Raw genomic sequence first — 22,227 nt, forward strand, 5'->3', positions numbered from 1 at the left:
ACTGGAGTGGGTTGCCACTCCCTTCTCCAGGGAGTCTTCCTGACCCAGGGATCAAACCTGGGTCTCCCACATTATAGGCAAATTCTTGACCATCTGAGCCATTAGATGCTCAGTAATTACTGAATGTAACTGAAATAAATAAATCAAACTAGTAAGTGTCTACATTTTGCCAAAGGAAGCAATTGGTGACATCGCTGAGTCTGTTAGAGGATAAGGACAAGTAGACCACTGCGCAGAGTGTGGTCTACTGATGCGCAAGTACAGGGAGCACAAGAAAATGGCCTTCGACCCACATTTAAGGTGTTAGAGGAAAATCCCACAGCTAAGCTGAATCCCGAACAACAGGCATGACTTAGCAGGCCAGGAAAGGACAGGACTGTTTCTGTAAAAGTGAGAGGCCTGTGATGAGGACCCAGCAGCACAAAGGAGAATTTGCTACATTCCAGGGTGGGAGGTCTCATGCAGCAGGAGTGTGCAGAGAGAGGTGAGAATGAAGGTTATGGAGAAACACATGGCTCCCAACATGCAATCTGTGCAGACCTGTCAAAGGATCCATATTTGACTCTCCTCCCGGTGGAGGAAGAATGGGTGATGCTGGTGAGAAGTGACTAAAGCCTAGAGATGCTGGGACAGGAGTGTGCAGTGACTTGGAGGAGAATATAAGGTTAGGGGGAGGTGTTTTTGAGTTTTCCTGGTCATTCTTACTGTTTTAAGGTATGTGACAATATTAACTTTTTGAGTATTGTTGGGAAGGAGCTTGAAACAGAAAGCAAGAGCGGTGAAGACGCAGGAAGAGACGTTCCTAAGAGAAGGCGTCGGGCGTGTGCCTGGAGAGGAGGCTGTTGCGGGGGTGCGGCCACATCTAGATGTGTGTGTTTCGGGGAGGACTCTGAGGCATGCATGTGTGGGCATCTCTGTTCTCCACATCGCTGAGGTCTCCTGAGCCTCGTGTGGTGATGGGAGCCCTAGAAGTTAGGTTCATTCAGCGACAATCTGGAGGGCTGACCTTATGGGGAAGGGAAACAACAGAATATGATTCCTGCTCTCACAGTGCCTCTGTTTGGTGGTAGAAAAGAAAGTGAAGCCACTCAATCCTGTCTGACTCTTTGTGAGACCATGGACTGTAGCCTACCAGGATCCTCAGTCCATGGGATTTTCCAGGCAAAAATACTGGAGCGGGTTGCCATTTCCTTCTCTAGGGGATCTTCCCGACCCAGGGATCGAACCCAGGTCTCCTGCATTATAGGCAGATGCTAGGCCATTAAGCAATGCATCCTCCAGTTGTTTGTTACGATTTTTAAGTATTATGAGGGAGGTATCAGGATACTCTGATAACTTAAGGATGAGACAGAGGGGCAGGAGAGACACTCCTGAGAAAGGGTTGTTTGAGCAGAGCTCTGAAAAATGCATCAGAACTACCTGGGGCTTCTGCACTGCAGGCCAATTCTTTACCCACGGAGCCACTGGGCAAGCCACCTGGGGCTTCAGCTGAAGGGAAGAGTGGAGGTCACTAAACAGACCCTGATGGCAGTGCTGTGGGCAGCTAGCTGTCCAGGGCTTGTGTCCTTCTGACTTTAGATTTCAGATTTGTGTTTGAAACTGCTTTTTGTTTTCTGTCCCGTGTCTCCTAATCATTTCATGTCACTCTCCCAACCTAGTTATTTCTCTTTGAAGGCAAACTTCACACATCACCTCTGATTCTTCACAGCTTTTACATATGCCTTGTTCGCTCCAGGTTGTTCAGTATGTGCACACTGATTTGAATATGTAATGTCTATACTTCCCTGCTGGCTCAGACAGTAAAGAATCCACCTGCAATGCAGGAGACCTGGGTACGATCCCTGGGTTGGGAAGATCCCATGGAGGAGGGCATGGCAACCCACTCCACTTGGTGGGCTACAGTCCACGGGGTCGCAAAGAGTCAAACATCACTGAGCAACTGAGCACACAGCACAACACAAGGTCTTTGCAAGTTTTCAAAGACTTAAGGACCAACTGAGAATATACAGGGTTGCACAGGGTCTTAACATGGTGCTGCCAGTTGTGCAAATTTAAAATGGATAGCTAGGTTTGCACCTAAAATCAAGGTTCAAAGATTTTCTTTTATGAAGATTTAAATATTTATATTTAAATATAAATATTTAAAATTGAAGGGATCCCTATCCAGACTGTGTAATTCCACTTTTTTAAAGGTGAACCTATTTTTTAAGCTCTTCTGGATACTGTTACCTGTTCATGTACTCAAACAACACTCGAGTATGTTTCATTGAAAACAAAGATTTCTGATCTTTTTAATGGCAAGGTGGGAATTTAAATTTGAAAAGTAGAAAAGTGAAATACAAAAAATAATAATTAAAAAAATAAAAAGTAGAAAAACCACCAGATAACTCCTAGCTTTTTCTTATGTACAGGTAACTCCCTAGTTTTTTCTTATGTACAACTTGACTAGAGATAATCTCTTTACTTGGGATGCATATGAAGTTGGATACACATTTTCAGTCTGTCTTATGGATTCAGGTCAGTTGTTTCTATGGAGTTTTGTTGAGGGATGAATTTCTGTTATCCTGTCTTTCAGGTCCTGTCGGAGTAGGTTTGAATGAACTGAAACGAAAGCTGCTGATCAGTGACACACAGCACTATGGCGTGACAGTGCCCCGTAAGTTCTGTCCTGTTCGATGCTGCACATGCTGGCCCAGCACTTACACAGCATGCGTGCTGCAAGCTGGCTGCCAGCATACACAGCTAGTCTTCACCCCAGCCCTGGGGAGGACAGAGTGACCTTATCCACATTTTACAAAGGAGGAAACTGAGGCCTGAAAGTTCAGGGAAAAGCCCCAGATTACACAGGCAAGGTATTTGTTGGCTTCAGCTTCCCACTCAGTTTTTATGGTGAATTTTAGTGCATGTATGTCATTAATTATTACTTACCAGTTTTCTTCTAAATAGAAGTGTATTCTACTTCTTTAATTTCCAGAGTTTTCAACAAGCTTTAAGATTAGAAGGACCAAACTACAGAGAGCTAAGGGAGGCTTCTTGTAATATAAATGTTTCTTAATTACTTTTCATATTGTAGTCATTGACATATAGTAAAATGAGCTTTTCATGGCCATATAATCTGAATGTGGTAGGCTTCTTTTCAGTATAGAGAATAAGGTCTGTTTTTATAAAACTGGTTTTCACAGGCATGCTTACAAATGAAACATGATCCTGGAAGCATTTTGATATTCAGAATAAATGCCATTTAACTCCTTAATAATTTGTTGATATTAGGGAGCCATCTAAAAGACTAGATTGAAATGTTGGCTTTTTGAGTGGTTTTAGTAATGTTAAAAAAAAAAAAAGTTGTTTGTATATTGCCCTCAGCAGTGTTCTCCAGTTTTGGACGAGTTTGACTTTATTTTAAAATTATAGTTTTCTGTTACCTCATTACTACATTTTTCCAAGTTATTGTTCATAATCATTTTCAGCCATAAGTTACAGGGTTGCTAATTTCTACCAAAAGAGATGAAAGTAAAGGAAAAATGGAAATATGTAATTAAATAGTTTCTTTTTATTTTCCTTTAATTATGCACTACTCTCACAAAAGCTGAATCATAATATGCAAGTCATTAGAAAATCTTGAAAAACAATAAGCTTACAGGTGAGTGATTGCAGATGAATCCTAGAGGAAAACAGATTACAAAGTAAAAAACAAATTTAATAATTTACTAGTTTCTTCATTGCCTTTGTCTTATTTTGTTCTCCCAACAATGATATAAGATGGTCAAGATCCCCATTTCACAGAGGAGGAAACAGGTAAAAGGATACTTTGACTTACCCAGAAGTTCTGTAGGCAATCATCACACTTGATTTGAAACCAGGTTTCATGTTCTTCCTCCCACGTAACACTACACAAGCCTTTCCAGCTCCAGATCCTCTTTACTGTAGCCCAATGAGTGTGTGTGCACTAAGTCTCTTCAGTCGTGTCCAACTGTTTGCCGCCCTATGAACTGTAGCCCGCCAGGCTCCTCTGTCCATGGGATTCTCCCAGCAAGACCACTAGAATGGGTTGCCATGCCCTCCCCCAGGGGATCTCCCCAACCCAGGGATTGAACCCACATCTCTTATGTCTCCTGCATCAGCAGGTGGGTTCTTTACCACTAGCACCACCTAGAGTAAAAACTAACTTCTTTTGAAGAGGATAAATCTTAATAAGAGTGTCTATCAAATGTAACCCTCCCTGGTAGTTTTGATATTATTCAAGGCACCTTGGACTTCCTGGTGGTTCAGATGGTAAATAATCCACCTGCAATGCAGGAGACCCAGGTTCAATCCCTGGGTCAGGAAGATTCCCTGGAGAAAGAAATGGCAACCCACTCGAGTATTGCCTGGAGAATTCCATGGACAGAGGAACCTGGTGGGCTACAGTTCATGGGGTCACAAAGAGTCACCACTGCACCTTGGACTCAGTGTATCCATCTATTAAAATATTATCTACATCTAAAGTTGTTACAGAAATGAACAACATCCAGAAATGTTCTAGGGCTCAGACTCCCCAAAGAAATCCCAAAAAGAGTAATTGTCCTTCTTAAACAGGTGCTAATGTTAAAAGATCCCCAGAACAATGTTTTCCATACTTGCCTGATAATATGAATCCCTTGAGATTCCAGAGAGATTCTCCTGGAGATCTGACAGAATTCCTGAAAATCTGAGTTCACAGACAGCATCCCAGGTGATTCACTGTATTAGACATGTGTGGGGAAACAGCCATAGTATCAAATGTGGATGATGTAATTAATTAAAGAAGATATTTTTAAGAGCAGTTTTAGAATTTTAGATAGGTTTGGCCTCCCTAGTTGGCACTAGTGGTAAAGAATCTGCCAGTTGATGGTTGGGAAGCTCCCCTGGAGGAGGAAATGGCAACCCACTCCAGTATTCTTGCCTGGAAAATTCCATGGACAAAGGAGCCTCACGCTGCAGTCCGTGCAGTCTCAGAGAGTTGGACACAACTGAAGCGACTTAACACGCAGCAGGTAAAAGGCTTTATTAGGCAGTTATGATGATTTGGAGAAAAATTGCTTTGATTATACCACCAGTATTCTGTTTGATGTTTAACTCCATAATCTCCATTCCCACAACCTCTTTTTCATCCTTTATATTGGTGATTTTCTCTTTTTATCTTGATCAGTGTGACTCAGTTTTTAAATTTTGTTTTCCTTTATTGTTTTCTAAAAATATTTTGTTAATTTCTGTTCTTTACTATTTTACATGTGAAAAGAATGTGTATTCTGCTGTTACTGGACGTGATTCTACGTAGACATTAACTAGACCCAGGAAGTTGGTAGTGGTGTTCAGATCACCTGTGTCTTGCTGACATTTTGTCTGGTCCTATCAAATGTTGCAAGAGGGGGCACTGAAATCTCTTACTATGATTGTGAGATTATCCACTTCTCCATTTAACTCAGTCCAGTTTTGCTTTGTTATTATGTATGTCAGAGAAGGCAATGGCAACCCACTCCAGTGCTCTTGCCTGGAAAACCCCATGGATGGAGGAGCCTGGTAGGCTGCAGTCCATGGGGTCGCACAGAATACATTTATCTTTTATCATTTTAAAATATTCTTTTTTTCCTTGAGGTATCTTATCTAAGTAGCCACTTCAGCCTTCTTATTCTTAGTGTTTATATGGTATATCATCTTGTGTTTCTTATCAACATATCCGTGTCTTTATATTTCATGTGTCTTTCCTATAGACTTGTAGACAGTATGTACTAGGATCTTGGATTTTCACCCATTCTATGGCTCTCTGCCTTTTAAGAGAAATATATAGACCATTAACATTTTTTGAATTGATGAAATGATTTAAGCCACACTTTTATTATTTGTTTTCCGTTTATTCCCTTTGTTTTTTAATTCCTTGTCTACTTTGTGAGGGTGATATTTGAATGTTCTTTAGTATTCCATTTTAATTTACCTAGTGGCTCTCTGCCTATATCTCGTTGGCATTGCTTTTTTACTGGTTGCTCTAGGGATTACAATTGCATATATCTGACCATTCACAGTTTAAGTAACTTTGTGACATTTTACATAAAATATAGAAACCTTGCAATTAAGTTCCTAAAAGACATGATTTCATTGATGTTTTAATGCATATGGTAAGAAATCTGTAGTCACTGAACTCACGTGTCTGTACCCTGTGTATGTACTGTGATTTTGCTTTTGTTGTTGTTTTCTGGATGCTTTCAAGATTTTTTCTTTACTTTTCTTTCACTTTGAGTTGTTTGGATGTGCTATGTCCAAGCATTATTGTCTTTGAATTTTTCCTGTTTGGGATTTGTTGAGTTCTGAACTTTGTAAAATGTATGTCTTTAATCAGATTTTAGCAGTTTGGGACGTTATTTCTTCAAATGCTTTTTTAAGCCTCAGTCTTTTTCAGTCTTTCTGGCGTCCCCATTACACATCTGTTAGGTGTTTCAGTCAGCATTTTCATACAGGTTTCTAGGGCTCCATTTATTTTTTTTTCAATTTTCTTTCTCTTGGTTGCCCAGATTTTATAATTCCTATTGATCTGTCTTCAAGTTCACTGGCTATTTCCCCTGTCATCTCCATTCTGCTACTGAGCCTATCTAGTGGATGGTTTTTGTAAAATATATTTCAGTTCCAAAATTTCCAGTGTTTTCTTCTTTCTAGTTTCTATTTCTTTGCTAAGAATTCATGTTTTCATTCATTCCAGGTATATTTTCCTTTACCCTATGAAGCATAGTTGCAATAGTTGCTTTAAAGTCTTTGATAGTTCTAACTTCTTGGTCATTCAGGGCTGTCTTCTATTATCTTTCCCTTTGAGAAATAAATGCTCATTTTTTTCAGTTCTTTTATGTTGAATAATATAAAATTGCATCCGGGATATTATGAATGCTATGTTGTATTGACACCAGATCCTGTCATTCTGAAAAATGGTAATGTTTATAGTAAGCAAGTAACCAACTAGTTTTTGTTTAGACCATAAGTTTTATCTCATTTTCTATAAATTATGGTTTAAATCTCACTTCAATTTTCTAAGCTTTGCTATGTTGGTTTGAGTCTGCCCTGTCTTGTGCAGTTAAGGGATCAGTCTGCAACTTTATGTGAATAGCGCAGGTCTCAGCTCCACTCTCTATGCCTTCTGTACACTGGTTTGGGCATGTTCTGTGCTTCTACTACTTGTGGGCTAGGCTGAAGCTTGTGCATTCTAATCTTTGTTGTTTGTTGTTACGTCGTGTCAGACTTGGTAGCCCACCAGGCACCTCTGTCTATGGGATTTCTGAGGCAAGAATACTGGAATGAGTTGCTGTTTCCTCCTTCAGGGTATCTTCCTGACCAGGGACTGAACCTGAGTCTCCTGCTTGGCAGGCAGATTCATTATCACCAAGCCCCCTGGGAAGCAATTCTAATCTTAGTTCACTTCTTAAAACTTTGCTGGTTGGAGTCTGGGCTTCATGTGCACAGCTTAGGGGTTATTCTTAGATTAGTGTTGATTTCTTCACAGAATTGGCATATTTCCTTCTTCAGCTTTCTCCCTTCCTGGATTCCTTGCACACTCTTCAATGCACAGGGGAGTTTTCTTCCTGGTTCTTTTCACCAGAAAGTCAGGGCTTCTGTTGGAATTTAGACAAACATTCCTCCATACTGCTCTGTGAACGAGCCCACCCATACGGCAAAGTAAAAGAAAGTGAAGTCACTCAGTCATGTCTGACTCTTTGCAACCCCAGGGACTGCAGCCTACCAGGCTCCTCTGTCCATGGAAATTTCCAGGGAAGAGTACTGGAGTGGGTTGCCATTTCCTTCTCCAGGGGATCTTCCAACCCAGGGATCGAACCTAGGTCTCCCTCATTGCAGGCAGATGGTTTACCATCTGAGCCACCAGGGAAGTCCCCCATAGGGCAAAGCTAAAGGGAAATAAAAGTTAAAGTCTCCCTTACTGAGGCTGACTCTCTTCCACAGTCTACCTGCTTTATTTGTTTTCAAAGTGCTCAAAACAAAAATAGATGTTTTGGGTTCAGAGTTTTTAGTTGTAATCAGGAGGGATGGACCGCAGTCAGTTTTATACTTGCCACCTCAGCACTGCAATTCCTGAGGGTTTTACTTTTGTTTTTAAAGTTAATACTGTATTTTCTGCTCCATTATAATTCAGTAGCAAATGATTAGGCAAAATGACTAAAAAGTTTAGAAGTTCACTTGTATTTCAAGAAGTTTATAATTTTGCAAAGGAGAAATTAATAGAGGTCTTTGATTAGTAAAGCAAACGTTAATGGCATACCCTATGTACCATGTGTAAAACAAAATAATTTCAGAGTTTACCTTTCAACCTAGTGAGCAGTAAACTTGCTTCAATGAATAAAGAATCAATAAATGATGATAATAAGTGTATTATTTGCAAAAAAGGAAATTTTCCCTCGAATTTAAATACCATTTTATTTAATTGACACATTAATGCCCCTTCAGAATAATTAATGGCATAAACACAATGCAGCTCAATATTTAATCCACCCTTAAGTCAATATAACTTTAGTATTAGTGGAAAAACTGAATTAATGGGATTCCTATATTTTATTAGCTAATGTGCTTTTTTAAAGTTTTAAATCTTATTTATGAAAACTCCTTTAATCAAATACATAACTTCTTTTTTAGTATTTCTCTTAGGGTGGATGATGTAGATACTTTTTTGAACTCTTGTTAATTAAATCACAGATACCACCAGACCAAGAAGAAGCCAGGAGAGCGATGGTGTTGAATATATTTTCATTTCCAAGCATTTGTTTGAGACAGATGTACAAAATAACAAGTATGTGGAAGATTTTTGAAGAATTTTCATGAAACTACTGTTTTAAGCATGTGGCCATATATGCAGTTATAAACAATTCCATTTGAAGTGAATTTTCACTTCTATAATAATATTTGAAACTGATAAATATATTTCAATTAGTGGTTATTACTAACCTTTGCCTTTAACTTTTCAATAACCTAGGCCTGTTGTGTATCTGGTTACGTTGAATGTGTAGGGATTATTTTGAAGAGTAAGGGAGTGTTGCTAGTGTATTCCTGTCACGTCTTCCCACCCCACTAACTAATCTTAACATAGAATTTGGATATAACTTTATTTTAAAAACTAGTAACTGTGTAATAGATCCCTAGATACGATCTCGGGTGGCTTTGGCCTGTAATGGCATGAAGCGGGGCTTGGTTCCCAGCCAGAGATGGGGCTGGGTCCTGATGGTGGAAGCAGCAGATGGTAGCCACTAGACCAATGGTCAGTGACAAGGACCCTGGCCCTTTGGCTTTGCGGAAAAGAATTTCCACAAAGATGGAAAGTAGTGAAGCAACTGAAGTACTTATTAACAGGAAAAAAAGAGTATAGTATGATGTGTGGACAGACACGAGTGGCGAGAGAGTCACTGAGCTGCACCCTCGTGGCAGTCTGAATTACTTTTATGGAGTTTTCTTCTGGGTTTCCTTTGACTAATCACTTTGATTTGCCTGGTTCACAGTCCCTATTTGGTATATCTCAGGATCCTTCCATGTGTGCACATGCATCTCTTAGCCAAGATGGATCCTACCACAAAGGCACATGGGTAGGAAACATCCCTTAACATAACTTCCCTTTGGCCTCCAAGGAGCCTTTTTTGCACATGTATGGTCAGGGAGGTCTCCTGACTTTGAGAAAGATGTCATCTGGGCAGGGCCCAGACTCCTCCCTTAATTGCCCTGCTATTCTCCTCCTGGAGTTACAGTCAATAGGGAATGAATCTCCCAATCTCTTTATGCTGATGATTGGGGGGAATGGGGGGTGTGGGTAGGGCTCATCTAGCTCCTGCCTCAGTTCCAGCATTTGCCACATACCTCTGTCTCTCACTGGCTTTTCAAAAAGTTAAATAAAAAATAATGTTAAGCATCTTGCTTATATCATAGCTTCATGCAAGCCCTAAGTCTCCTAACCCAGGTTTTCCATTTGCTTAAGGATGAATGTTTTAGGCTATCAGGGAGCAATGTGTGTATTAAAGCAAGGTTGTGGGATTTTATTGAAACATCAAAATGCTTTTTTCATGTTTGGCACAGTGACTTTTGAGTTTTTATAGCACGTGATCAGCCGCCCTGGTTCCATTAGCCACCAGCCAGTCCCTCCTCTTATGCTAAAGCTGAGCTTGGTTATTCTTTCGTGTGTAGTGAAATTTCAGTAGTTTCTATTGTTTGGTTTATTCACTGTTTTATTGCATTGCATTAGCTCTGAAAAAGAGGTGATGGAAAACATTAGAGTACTGCTGGACTAAAGTACTTCTTTCTGCTTAAGTGTAATACAAGCAAGTGTTACTGATTTGAAAAAGTAAAATAGAAGATTTTTTAGAAATTGACATTCTGAAGTACTTGGACCTAGTTATTTTATTAAAAACAGTTTGAAAATTACATGTTCAGCAAAACATCTTTTATATATATGAATTACGTCTGCCATATATATATATATATGTATATATACATGTAATTCACAAATGATTCTAATTTCTACAGGTTTATTGAATATGGTGAATATAAAAACAACTATTATGGCACAAGTATAGACTCAGTTCGGTCTGTCCTGGCTAAAAACAAAGTTTGTTTGTTGGATGTTCAGCCTCATGTAAGTGAAGAGTGACCTAGTCAACACACTTCTAGCCCATCTGAGCATTTCATTATGGGGTAAATCTGAAATCTACTCACTTTTGGGATTTAGGTGCCTTTCCTAAGGTGACAAAAGCATTTAAATGTAATTTGAGATGGCTCTGCTGGAAAAAAAACACAAAACCCATGTTGTTAGAAGAAAGCCTGGAGATGTGTGTTTGTAACTCTTAGATTCAGTGTGTGCCAAGTATAATGACTCTTATTCTATGTATTTTATATATAAAAATATATTACATTGTATGTATAATGTATTCTCCTATATGTATTATAAGTGTTCATAATTGTTGGCAATGGACATTTTGGTTCTCGGTCCTCTTTCATGGATTTTGGATCTATAATTAGCCTCGAAATGTAAAACCCTGGCAAGAGCCGTGGGCGCCTCACAGGAGTTGTACAGCTGCCGGGTAGAGCTCACCTGGCACCCGGGGGACTCGGTACAGGTGGATTGAGAGACAGCGGGTGAAGCAGCTCACTTTCCTGTCTCACCACAGACCACTTCCATCAGCCCCCACCACCCTACCCCTGCAGAGGCCCACCCAGAGCATGCTCCTCACTACCCGGGAGCAGTGCTGACTTCAAAGCAGGAGACTTGCCCCTGAAGGGGACTCTGAAGGCAGGATGAAAGAGAAGGGACACCTCATTCTGAGACCAGGAGGAGGCTTAGATGGCATGGCTGGAAGACTTGCATGTAAAGACAGTTAACTCATAGCGTCTTTTGGGCATTAGATCTAAGAACTAGCTTTCTGGTATCTTTAGCTGCTTCTACTCAAGATTTAATGATGGCATATATCAAAGCATTTTAAAGACAGGTTACATTCTCCATTTGTCTAGAGGTATCTAGTAACATTTCATTGTCAACAAACGAACAATAATCTAGTGAAAGGGCTGCTAACCTTAATTAGGAAATAATTTTAAGGAATTTTCTCCTTAGAAAATTCAGTTTTACTACAAAACATACTCCTGATATTATGAAGAAATGAAAGAAAATGTATTTCCTTCCTTGCAGACGGTGAAGCACTTAAGGACACTAGAATTTAAGCCGTTTGTGATATTTATAAAGCCTCCATCAATAGAGCGTTTGAGGGAGACAAGAAAAAATGCAAAGATTATCTCAAGCAGAGATGACCAAGGTGCTGCAAAGCCCTTTACGGTGAGTATGAGGGTGCTTTACTGAAAATGCATAAGCAGGAGTTAAAGTCATATATGCAGTAGTGACCACATTAAGGAGACTGAGAGATGAGGCTGTGGTCCAAACATCCAGTCAGGACAGAACTGCATTTGGGTACATACATTTTTTTTTTTTTTCCACTTTATTTTACTTTACAATACTGTATTGGGTACATACATTTTGTGATTGCCCTGATTGTTTTTTCTGCTATTGTGAATGGATCTTCATATTACATTGACCCAAAAACTATTTTGTATGCCTTTATGCATACTTATAAAATTTCTGAAGGCACATGTGAAAAAAAACCACTGAGTTTTCAACTAGCCTTATTTTTAAAGGGGAAAATACCAGTCAGTTACTATTACTCATTAATAGTCTAGATGAAAATTTAATAATTTGCCTTTTGTACCAACATCATATATAGCATAATAAAAGAAAAAGCATCATTTGGGGGTATAGGACAAATAGACTCGTATTGTTCAATTTGTATTTCCTTTGACTGTTGTTAGAAATGGCACCTGAAACTTTCACAACATTGTTGATGGGCTATACTCCAATATAAAATAAAAGGTTTAAAAAAGAAATCATAGCTATGGTGGGTTAATGATTAGAATGACTGGCATGGTCTCTGTTTTTTGTTTTTAACCTTGAGACAGTGTATTATACTTTAGGATCAAGAGAATGGCAGAAGCATTTTTCCCCTCCCTCTTTTAAGTAACTCATCTTTAACCTTAGTCCATATTAATCTATAAACTATTAATTGTGGGTATCAAATACACATGATGTTTTTGATTTCCAGTATTTTAACAGTATCTTTTTTTCAAAAGTGCTGACATACTAAGTAGGTACTGTTATATGATGTTAATTACTCAGGGCTCTGGATTAACACTAAAATTAAAATCTCTGTTGTGAAAATCTTCTGTGACCTTGAGAAATCGACTCTGAAATGACTTCAGGATGTCACAGTATAAAGAATTATTGTATTATTTATTACAGTCTTTTACAGTGTAAAGGTTTCTCAATGAAGATAATAAACGATAACATAGTCCAAAGATTTAACTCACATTTATGTATATGGTCTTGCTATATAACCAAATAAAATTTTTCCTGGTTTCAAAAATGTATGGAGGGCCCCTTACCCACTTGTACTGAAACAAAGAAGGAGATGATATACATGTCCTTTCATAAATGTATCCAACTCTGAAAAAGTAGTTTTTCTTATACATTCCTTGCTATGAATAAATGTGGACATTGCAGGCAAAGCATCAGGATAAACACTTCTGCTTTAATACTGAAACATCCCTGTAATGATAAGTGACTAATTATCCTGAAAGGTGGGAGTTTTGACTCTTGTCAGAGCAGTTTTAGTTACAAGCAAATAGAGAATATTAGAAATTATGGCTTCTGAAGAATTTATAGTTAAAGAGGATAATTTTCTTTCATGGCTGAGGTGAAATAGTGAACACAGAACAGCATTAGATAAACCAGTTGTGTAATAACTGCACTGATGTGATGGAACTGCCTGGTTAACCAATTCTATTTAATACTTTTGTAGGAAGATGACTTCCAAGAAATGATTAAATCTGCCCAGATAATGGAGAGTCAGTATGGTCATCTTTTTGACAAAACTATAGTAAATGATGATCTTGCTGTGGCCTTCAATGAGCTGAAAACAACTTTTGACAAGTTGGAGACAGATACTCATTGGGTTCCAGTGAGCTGGTTACATTCATAACTAAGGGAAGTTTTCATAATTATTTTTTTTTTTTGTAGAGTGCATGATTAAATCAGTTACCATTTTGGTGGTAGGGTTTTTTTTTTTAATCTATATCACTGTTAGAGATGTGCAATCTTGGTTAAAATTGAATGTTGGTTTTGTATCTTTTTATAGTCTTATTTCAAACACAGTGTTTGAGTATAAGATCCAGAATTAAAATGTGCACAGTACTGTATTCTGAGCAGAGCTTTGAACCATCTGGCTGTCTTGAGTACAAAGCTCCACCTCCAAGAGGAGGTGGAACTTTTTATAGAAAGTCTTAGCTAGAGTATACACATGGGCATCCAGTGCTTCTGCTGGTCTCAGATGTGGTCACTGCCTTTGCCGTTTGCATGTTAGCCATTGAGGATGATAAGTTTACAGCTTTGAGCAGCTCCAGACAAGACAGCTTAGGTGTACTTTGGGTAGATCATCATAGATGGACCTGGACTGGCAGTAAGGTGGAGTCCTCTTAACTATCTTAAAAGTGCAACATTTTCTCTTACATAGACACAGTATAGTCACAGTGTGTGCACTCAAGAATCTCTCTTTAAAGGAATTACTGAAAATCTGTCTTAGCGAGTGGCCTTCGTGTTATAGTTTGAGAAGGCTTTGTGAGTACATATACTAGTGACTCAATAAATGTTTAATAAGGGAGGGCAGGCTTTGAAAATTATTACATATGAAGCTAAAAACCTTTCCTTGTTAGAATGGTGATTACATACCCAAAAGCACTGATTACAAAGGACAATTTATAAATTCTCAGACATTTCTTTCTGGACTCACTAGAAATTCTGGAGCCAGTTATCTGACTTCGCATTTTCCCAGTAGATTACAAGAATGAATCCTATTCTAAATGTAGGTTTTACATGTTACTGATACAGTTAAAGAAAATGTGGCCATTTCCCCAAATATGTGCAGTTGATCACATTTAAATTTCACTATAAATTGTATTTTAGAAAACTGTTCATGTAATGTTAACTTTTCTTTGTCATCAAAATATTTCTTTACATTGGCCAGCAGATACCATCCTAATCTTGCTGTTTTTAAAGAAGTTTAAGACTCTCATATTGTAAATAGGTAGATGGGATCTCTCATTTTTCTTTGATACTGCTGACCTTCAGCGAGTAAATTATACAGCTGAAAATACTAGAAATGTGCATAGTTGTATAAAAGAATATGCTTCCCATTCTTGCATGCAGTAAGACTCTGCCAATTAGAGAATCATTGTATCTGTGACTTTTAAACAGAAAAAAAAATATTTTTGTTGATTTCTAAAGAGAGTTTAGATGTCCTGTTTAAAGAAAAATACTGTAGTGAAATTTTATATATTTATGAAATATTTGAAAGGCATATTTTTTTAATTATCAAATGAGGCTATTCATAAAACAAATTGTATGTAAAGATGTCGTTAATTTAAAATAGTTTTTTAAATCAGGGTCAACATTCCATGTAAATATTTTGACCTTTGTTTGTACTCAGATCCACATGTGTGCTGTGTGCACATCTAATGGCATGACTCACTGGTTTCCTTCATACATGTGAGATTTCATACCTGATACACACTCGCAGCTAAATAGTTAGATAACCAATGTTACCAGACAACCTAATTCAAACAGCAAATTCTAAGTTAATTAAGTAAACAGCAACCAATTCAGTTTAAAAAGAGGTTTGGGGTTGCCAAGTCTAATACTGAAGCCATACTTCATGGTTGTGTGGCTGGTCTAACAAGTCTCCTTGGATGGTTTGGTTAATATTCTTTTTGAACACTGATCGAAATTTCCAGTACATTGCCTTTCTAGGAAATGAATTATAATTTAAGTAGTCCGAATTCTTTGTTCAGAAATAGAACATGGTTTGTTTTTGTTTTTTGCCTCAATTCTTTACTGTGGAGGTAGAGAGTATGTGATAACAATGGAGTCCCTTTCGGTGGTGGGGCTGGTGATGGAAGTGTTATAAAAATATAATTGTCCAATCTCTCTCCCTTTTTTACACTAGAGCTGAAAAGTATTTTTTAAAGAAATGGAAAAGGGGCAATTCAGCAATTTGAAAACTCTTTCATCAGTAGTACACATATGTGGTCTTGCTAGTGACGTCTCCATAGCCACCTTGATGCTTAGAAAGAGATTCCATTCTCTTTAATTTTGTAAGGCTAGTAGCTCCATGGGCTTGGGGATAAATGTTGCAAAGGGCCCTCAATCCTGTACTTGGTGTACCCCTGGCTCCCCCTGGAGGGAGGAGAGACTGGTTCTTTAGGCAGTCTGCTCTCAAGACAATGTCAGTCACTATTTGAGAGAACAGGAATATTTATTTTTTTGAGTCCAAATATTTAATATCCAAGATTAAGAAGATAACCCTGTATTCCCATCAATAACAAACTGGAATCTGTTTGCTTTTTCTTTCTTTAGGTGAAATTGAAATACCATTTTTTACCATTATTTTACTTACCAGTATTGATGGGCTGACCTTCCTGGTATCATGGTATCATGTAATGACTGAATGTATCTAAATTGTAATAATTTAAAATTGACAAGCATTTAAAGCAAAACTATGTTGTTAAAAGTTTCCTGAAGATACAGATTTTTATTATTTATTTCCTTTTGACTAGAAAGAGTTTATAAATAAAAGGAATGGAAAACCTTTGAGCGTAATAAAGTATCTTCAAATTATATGTATGCTTTCTTGAAGACTGTTCTTGCACTTGGTATCTCCTTCACTGTTTCTGATGGTAGAACAAGTTGTTTTTTTACTGACACCACGTGATTTGAACTGCTTCTGTCTAAAACAAAATTTCATACTGGTTTCAGACATTAACTGGTTTCATCAAAGTTGTTGGAGAGATGAAATCCACTAGCCTCAATCCTACTCAGTTCAGCCAATCAAAGATGTGGAGGAAAAAATGGGATGGTTGATCCCAGCCCTTCCACGGTAGAAACACCCCGCCCCTACTCCTCCCATCAGGAATGGAACATTGCCCATGTCCTCTGCCTGAGTTGGAGGTGGAAGTGAAAGTGTTAGTCACTCAGTTGTGTCCAACTTTTGTGACCCCACGGACTGTAGCCCACCAGGCTCTCCATGGGATTCTCCAGGCAAGAATACTGGAGTGGGTTGCCATTTTTTCCTGCAGAGGATCTTCCTGACGCAGAGGTCGAGCCCGTGTCTCCTACATTGCAGGCAAATTTTTTTTTTTTATCATCATCTAAGCCTATGAAGACAAACGACCACCTCTTGCTGCTGCTGCTGCTAAGTCGCTTCAGTCGTGTCCAACTCTGTGCGACCCCATAGATGGCAGCCCACGAGGCTCCCCCGTCCCTGGGATTCTCCAGGCAAGAACACTGGAGTAGGTTGCCATTTCCTTCTCCAATGCGTGAAAGTGAAAACGCTTAGTCGTGTCCGACCCTTAGCGACCCCATGGACTGCAGCCCAACAGGCTCTTCCGTCCATGGGATTTTCCAGGCAAGAGTACTGGAGTGGGGTGCCATTGCCACCTCTTACAGACAAACTAATTAGCTTTGGCCTGGCTTCAGTGGTTGAGCCCTTTAGCCCAGCCCTGCTTCCAGTGAGACATGACCTGTTAGGAGCATGGGATCTGGAGCGATTTGTTAAGTTTGGCTTTGCCTATTATTAGTTTTTACTTTACTAGCGTGTGAGATGAGTGCAATTGTGCAGTAGTTTGAGCATTCTTTGGCATTGCCTTTCTTTGGGATTGGAATGAAAACTGACCTTTTCCAGTCCTGTGGCCACTGCTGAGTTTTCCATATTTGCTGGCATATTGAGTGCAGCACTTTCACAGCATCATCTTTCAGGATTTCAAATAACTCAACTGGAAGTCCATCACTTCCACTAGCTTTGTTTGTAGTGATGTTTTCTAAGGCCCACTTGACTTCACATTCCAGGATGTCTGGCTCTAGGTGAGTGATCACACCATTGTGATTATCTTGGTCATGAAGATCTTTCTTGTACAGTTCTTCTGTGTATTCTTGCCACCTTTTCTTAATAGCTTCTGCTTCTGTTAGGTCCCTACCATTTCTGTCCTTTATTGAGCCCATCTTTGCATGAAATGTTCCCTTGGTATCTCAGATTTTCTTGAAGAGATCTCTAGTCTTTCCCATTCTATTGTTTTCCTCTATTTCTCTGCATTGATCTCTGAGGAAGGCCTTCTTATCTCTCCTTGCTACTCTCTGGAACTCTGCATTCAAATTGGCATATCTTTCCTTTTCTCCTTTGCTTTTTGCTTCCCGTCTTTTCACAGCTATTTGTAAGGCCTCCTCAGACAATCGTTTTGCTTTTTTGCATTTCTTTTTCTTGGGGATGGTCTTGATTCCTGTCTGTTGTACAGTGTCACGAACCTCCATCCATAGTTTATCAGGCACTCTATCAGATCTAGTCCCTTAATTATGTTTCTCACTCCCACTGTATAGTCATAAGGGATTTGATTTAGGTCATACCTGAATGGTCTAGGGGCTCCCCTGGTGGCTCAGAGGGTAAAGCGTCTGCCTGCAATGCAGGAGACCCAGGTTCGATCCCTGGGTTGGGAAGATCCCCTCAAGAAGGAAATGTCAACCCACTCCAGTATCCTTGCCTGGAGAATCCCATGGACAGAATAGCCTAGTGGGCTACAGTCCATGGGGTCACAAAGAGTCGGACATGACTGAGCAACTTCACTTTCACTTTGAATGGTCTAGTGGTTTTCTCCACTTTCTTCAATTTCAGTCTGAATTTGGCAATAAGGAGTTCATGATCCAAGCCACAGTCAACTCCCAGTCTGCTTTTGGTGGTCCTCAACAGGAAAGTGAACCAAGTTTTATCTTTAGCCATTGTTAGGGAATATATCTGATATCAACTGAAAGAAGTGTCCCTTAACTGTGTTCATGCCCCTTCCTAGACTGCTACACCTTTCCAGATGCTTGCTCACTTGCACTTAGTTATCTGGAGGGCAAGGAATATTGTACTTTTATAACAGCTCTTATTCACATATACCTACATGGGCTACATCATCAAACATCTGCAGGATTTATATACAGTTTCATTTAATCCTCATAACTACATTATACGGTACTAGTACCTTATATGGAAGTATAGTGCCTTATATAGAAGTGTGGGCTTATGTTCCTTGCCCAAGGTAACAGGGGTGACGAGTAAGGATCGGGGTTCAATTGTGGTCAGGCTCCTCCAACACCAGGATGATTTCACTGCACTGCTTGCTGGTGTTGCTATACCTTGAGCCAATTCTGGAAATAGGTGAGATTTGGTAATTAGGAGTGATTATTCATCCTTTTTATGCATAGGCAATTTACAGAGAGTTTTCTCAGAAGACTGTTGCTCTAGTCAGATAGCTCTTGATTCCTCTATGCCTCTATTGTGGGCTAATCTTCAAACAGCCTGGTGTGCTGCGGTTCATGGGGTCGCAGAGAGTCAGACATGACTGAGAGACTGAACTGAACTTCAAACAATGACTATTATCAAAAGCATACAAAAAAGTTAGCATAATATGCAATTTTTCTGTTTTGTCTGAATCCTAGTCCTTAATGATGGAGCATGATTTGTCTAATCAGTTGTGATAATCTCCTCTCTGCCAGGATTGATCTGAGTTGGTCCAGCCACTCGATTCCAGGTAATGTCTGTCAGAGGAGCTGTGAGTTGAGTTGTTTCCTTGGTTGAAGCAAACACCTGCATGAGGTTAAAATCCTCTATGCTCCTGCCCCCATTCCTCCTGTTTGAGATGCTTCTATTACATTGTGGTGCTTAACAAGATGACAGCCAGAATCCTAACCCTAAATCAATGGATGAAAAAGGTCAATCTATAGATGAGTGAGTAAAAAAAAAAAAAGATCCTAAATCCATAACGTCACTGAGCTGTTGAAAAAATCTTTGGGACCTCTTTCCTCTAATTACTGAATAAACAATGTTTTTTTTTAATGTATTTTTAATTGAAGGATAATTTCTTTATAATGTTGTGTTGGTTTCTGCCATGCAACACCATGAATCAGCCACAAGTATACATATGGCTTCTCACTCTGAAACCTCCCTCCCACCCCCCATCTGACCCCTCTAGGCTGTTACAGAGGACCAGGTTGAGCTCCCTGTGTTATTCAACAACTTAAAATGAAAAGACAACCCTCAGGATGGGAGAAAATAATTGCAAATGAAACTGACAAAGGATTAATCTTCAAAATATATAAGCATCTCATTAAGCTCAATATCAGACAAACATGAAGCTCAATATCAGAAAAACAAATAACCCAATAAAAAAAACTGGCAGAAGACCTAAACAGACATTTCTCCAAAGAAGACATGCAGATGGCCAACAGACACATGAAAAAATGCTCAACACTGCTCATTATTAGCAGAATGCAAATCAAGACAATGTTATTTTATGCTCTGTTGGTGGGGATGTAAATTGGTATAGCCACTATGGAAATCGGTAGGGGGGTTGTTCCTCAAAAAAATGAAAATTGAGCTACCATATGAGCCAGCAGTCCCACTCCTGGGCATATATCTGAAGGAAATGAAATCACCATTTTTAAAAGAGATCTGCACCCCGACTTTCCACATGCACTGCAAGATTATTCACTGCAGCTGAGACAAGGAAACAACATGTCCATCAACAGATGAATGAAGAATCTAGGGGATGTACATATACACATTTACATACACGTAAAAAGAAGTGTTATTCAATGGTAAAAAAATAGGTATATTCTGCCTTTTGTGACAACATGGATGTATCTTGAAGGCATTATTCTAAGTAAAATAAGTCAGAGAAAGACAAATAACTATATGTGGTGCCAGAGAAGACTCTTGAGAGTCCTTTGGACAGAAAGGAGATCAAACCAGTCTATCCTAAAGGAAATCAACCATGAATATTCATTGGAGGGACTGATGCTGAAGCTGAAGCTTTAATACTTTGGCCGTCTGATGCAAAGGGCTGACTCACTGGAAAAGACCCTGAAAGACTGAAGGTAGGAGAAGCAGGTGGCAGAGGATGAGATGGTTGGATGACATCACTGACTCAATGGATGTGAGTTTAAGCAAACTCACAGAGATAGTGAAGGACAGGGAAGCCTGGTGCACTGCAGATCGTGGAGTTGCAGAGAGTTAGATCCAACTGAGCGACTGAACAACAATCACTTGTATAAGGCATCTACAAGAGCTGAACTCAGAAAGTAGAATGGTAGTTACCAGGGGTTGGATGGAAAAGGCGGGGTGTTGGTCAGAAGGCACAAGCTTCCAGGTATGAGATGAGTAAGTTCTGGGGATGTGACGGCATGGTGACTGTTGTTAACAACACTGTATTACATGCTTGAAAGTAGCTAAAAGAGTAGATCTTAAATGTTATTAACACACACACAAGGTAATTAGGTGATGGAAGTGTTAAATAACTTTATTGTGGTAATCATTTCACCATATATACATATATCAAACCATCACACTGTACATGTTAAACTTATACAACTTTATGTTAATTATATCAAAACTAGAGAAGATGTTCTCTTAAAAAGTGTTACTATTAGGTTGCTGTTTGCTTGCTGCTGGAAGCATTCCTAATGGAAAGCAGTATCCATGACCACCCAGGCCACTCCCAGTGTCTGCATCACTTACCAAAAATGTCACTTGTCTTGCAATGAAGCATTGAACCTTAAAAAATTCTGTAACCTGTAGCATAAAATAAAGCAAGAGACTCCATTTACATTTTATTTTGCTTGTGTTCCACTTTTTATTTTTCCTCCACAATGTAACATTTAAGTTTGGGGAAAGTTGTTCTGTGTTTTGGGATTTACAAATTGATCATGGTTGTGAATCTACAATTTTGGCAAAGTGATATCTCTGTGATTAAATTTGACCTGGGCACTAGTAATACCTGAAAGTATTTGTCATGACAAAGTTCCATTTGTCATGCCCCTGCCCTGTGCCAGGTACTCTGCTTGTTAGTAGTAGGTGACCTGTTTGTGATCATCAGCTCCACTTAAACAGATAAAGGACCTAAATAGAAATGTTTAAATAACAGTGGCTACAAAACAATATAATTACATGCTAATGAAAGCTATATAGCTTAAAGTAATAACTGAGGAAAATATACTGCTCTAAGGAACCTAGAAGATACCAAAACAGCTGAGGATGGAAGAAAGAAGGATGAAAACAAACATGCTTAAATATTAGTTAAAATATTTTAGGTATCTGAAGGCAATTATTTGTGGAATTGAAAGTAAATGCAAAGAGGAATCAGACAAAATGAGAAGACAAAAAAAGGCCAAATGGGTCTCTTATTACAGACTTAAATGGCATAAACTCATGTAGTAAGAGACCATTTTTCAACTACATCAAAAGTGGACATCAACCATATTCTTTAAGAAGAGAAAGATTTATCGTAAGAGGATTGGCAAAAATGTGCAAATGCGAGGCAGAAGGAAACAGAGCCGAAGACATGATAATAATATCAAAATTGAGGTCAATGCTTGGGGCAAAAAGTCATTCTTTAGTAATCCGTGGTATAAGCCAAAAAAGGAAGTGTTAAAGACATAGAGTAAAACCTTGAGGAGTGCAGTCAATAAAACCACATTATTTGGTCATCTTTAAAATACTTCTCTTAGACCTCAAAAAGAAGTGATTATAGAAGGTCCATATAGGGACTTCCCTGGTG

General features: G+C 38.9%; 1 protein-coding gene across 1 annotated transcript in view; it reads left to right on the top strand.

The window, feature by feature from the left end:
* Positions 1-13,568, top strand: part of MPP7 (MAGUK p55 scaffold protein 7) — a 128,659-nt gene extending 115,091 nt beyond the window's left edge. Inside the window, exons 12-16 of the mRNA XM_068986756.1 lie at positions 2,576-2,656; positions 8,704-8,797; positions 10,516-10,624; positions 11,672-11,815; positions 13,389-13,568. Coding sequence (XP_068842857.1) covers positions 2,576-2,656; positions 8,704-8,797; positions 10,516-10,624; positions 11,672-11,815; positions 13,389-13,568 — 608 coding nt within the window. The remainder of the gene's footprint in view (positions 1-2,575; positions 2,657-8,703; positions 8,798-10,515; positions 10,625-11,671; positions 11,816-13,388) is intronic.
* Positions 13,569-22,227: the final 8,659 nt, after the last annotated feature.

The sequence above is a fragment of the Capricornis sumatraensis genome, chromosome 15 (genome assembly GCF_032405125.1).
Source record: "Capricornis sumatraensis isolate serow.1 chromosome 15, serow.2, whole genome shotgun sequence".
NCBI lineage: Eukaryota > Metazoa > Chordata > Mammalia > Artiodactyla > Bovidae > Capricornis > Capricornis sumatraensis.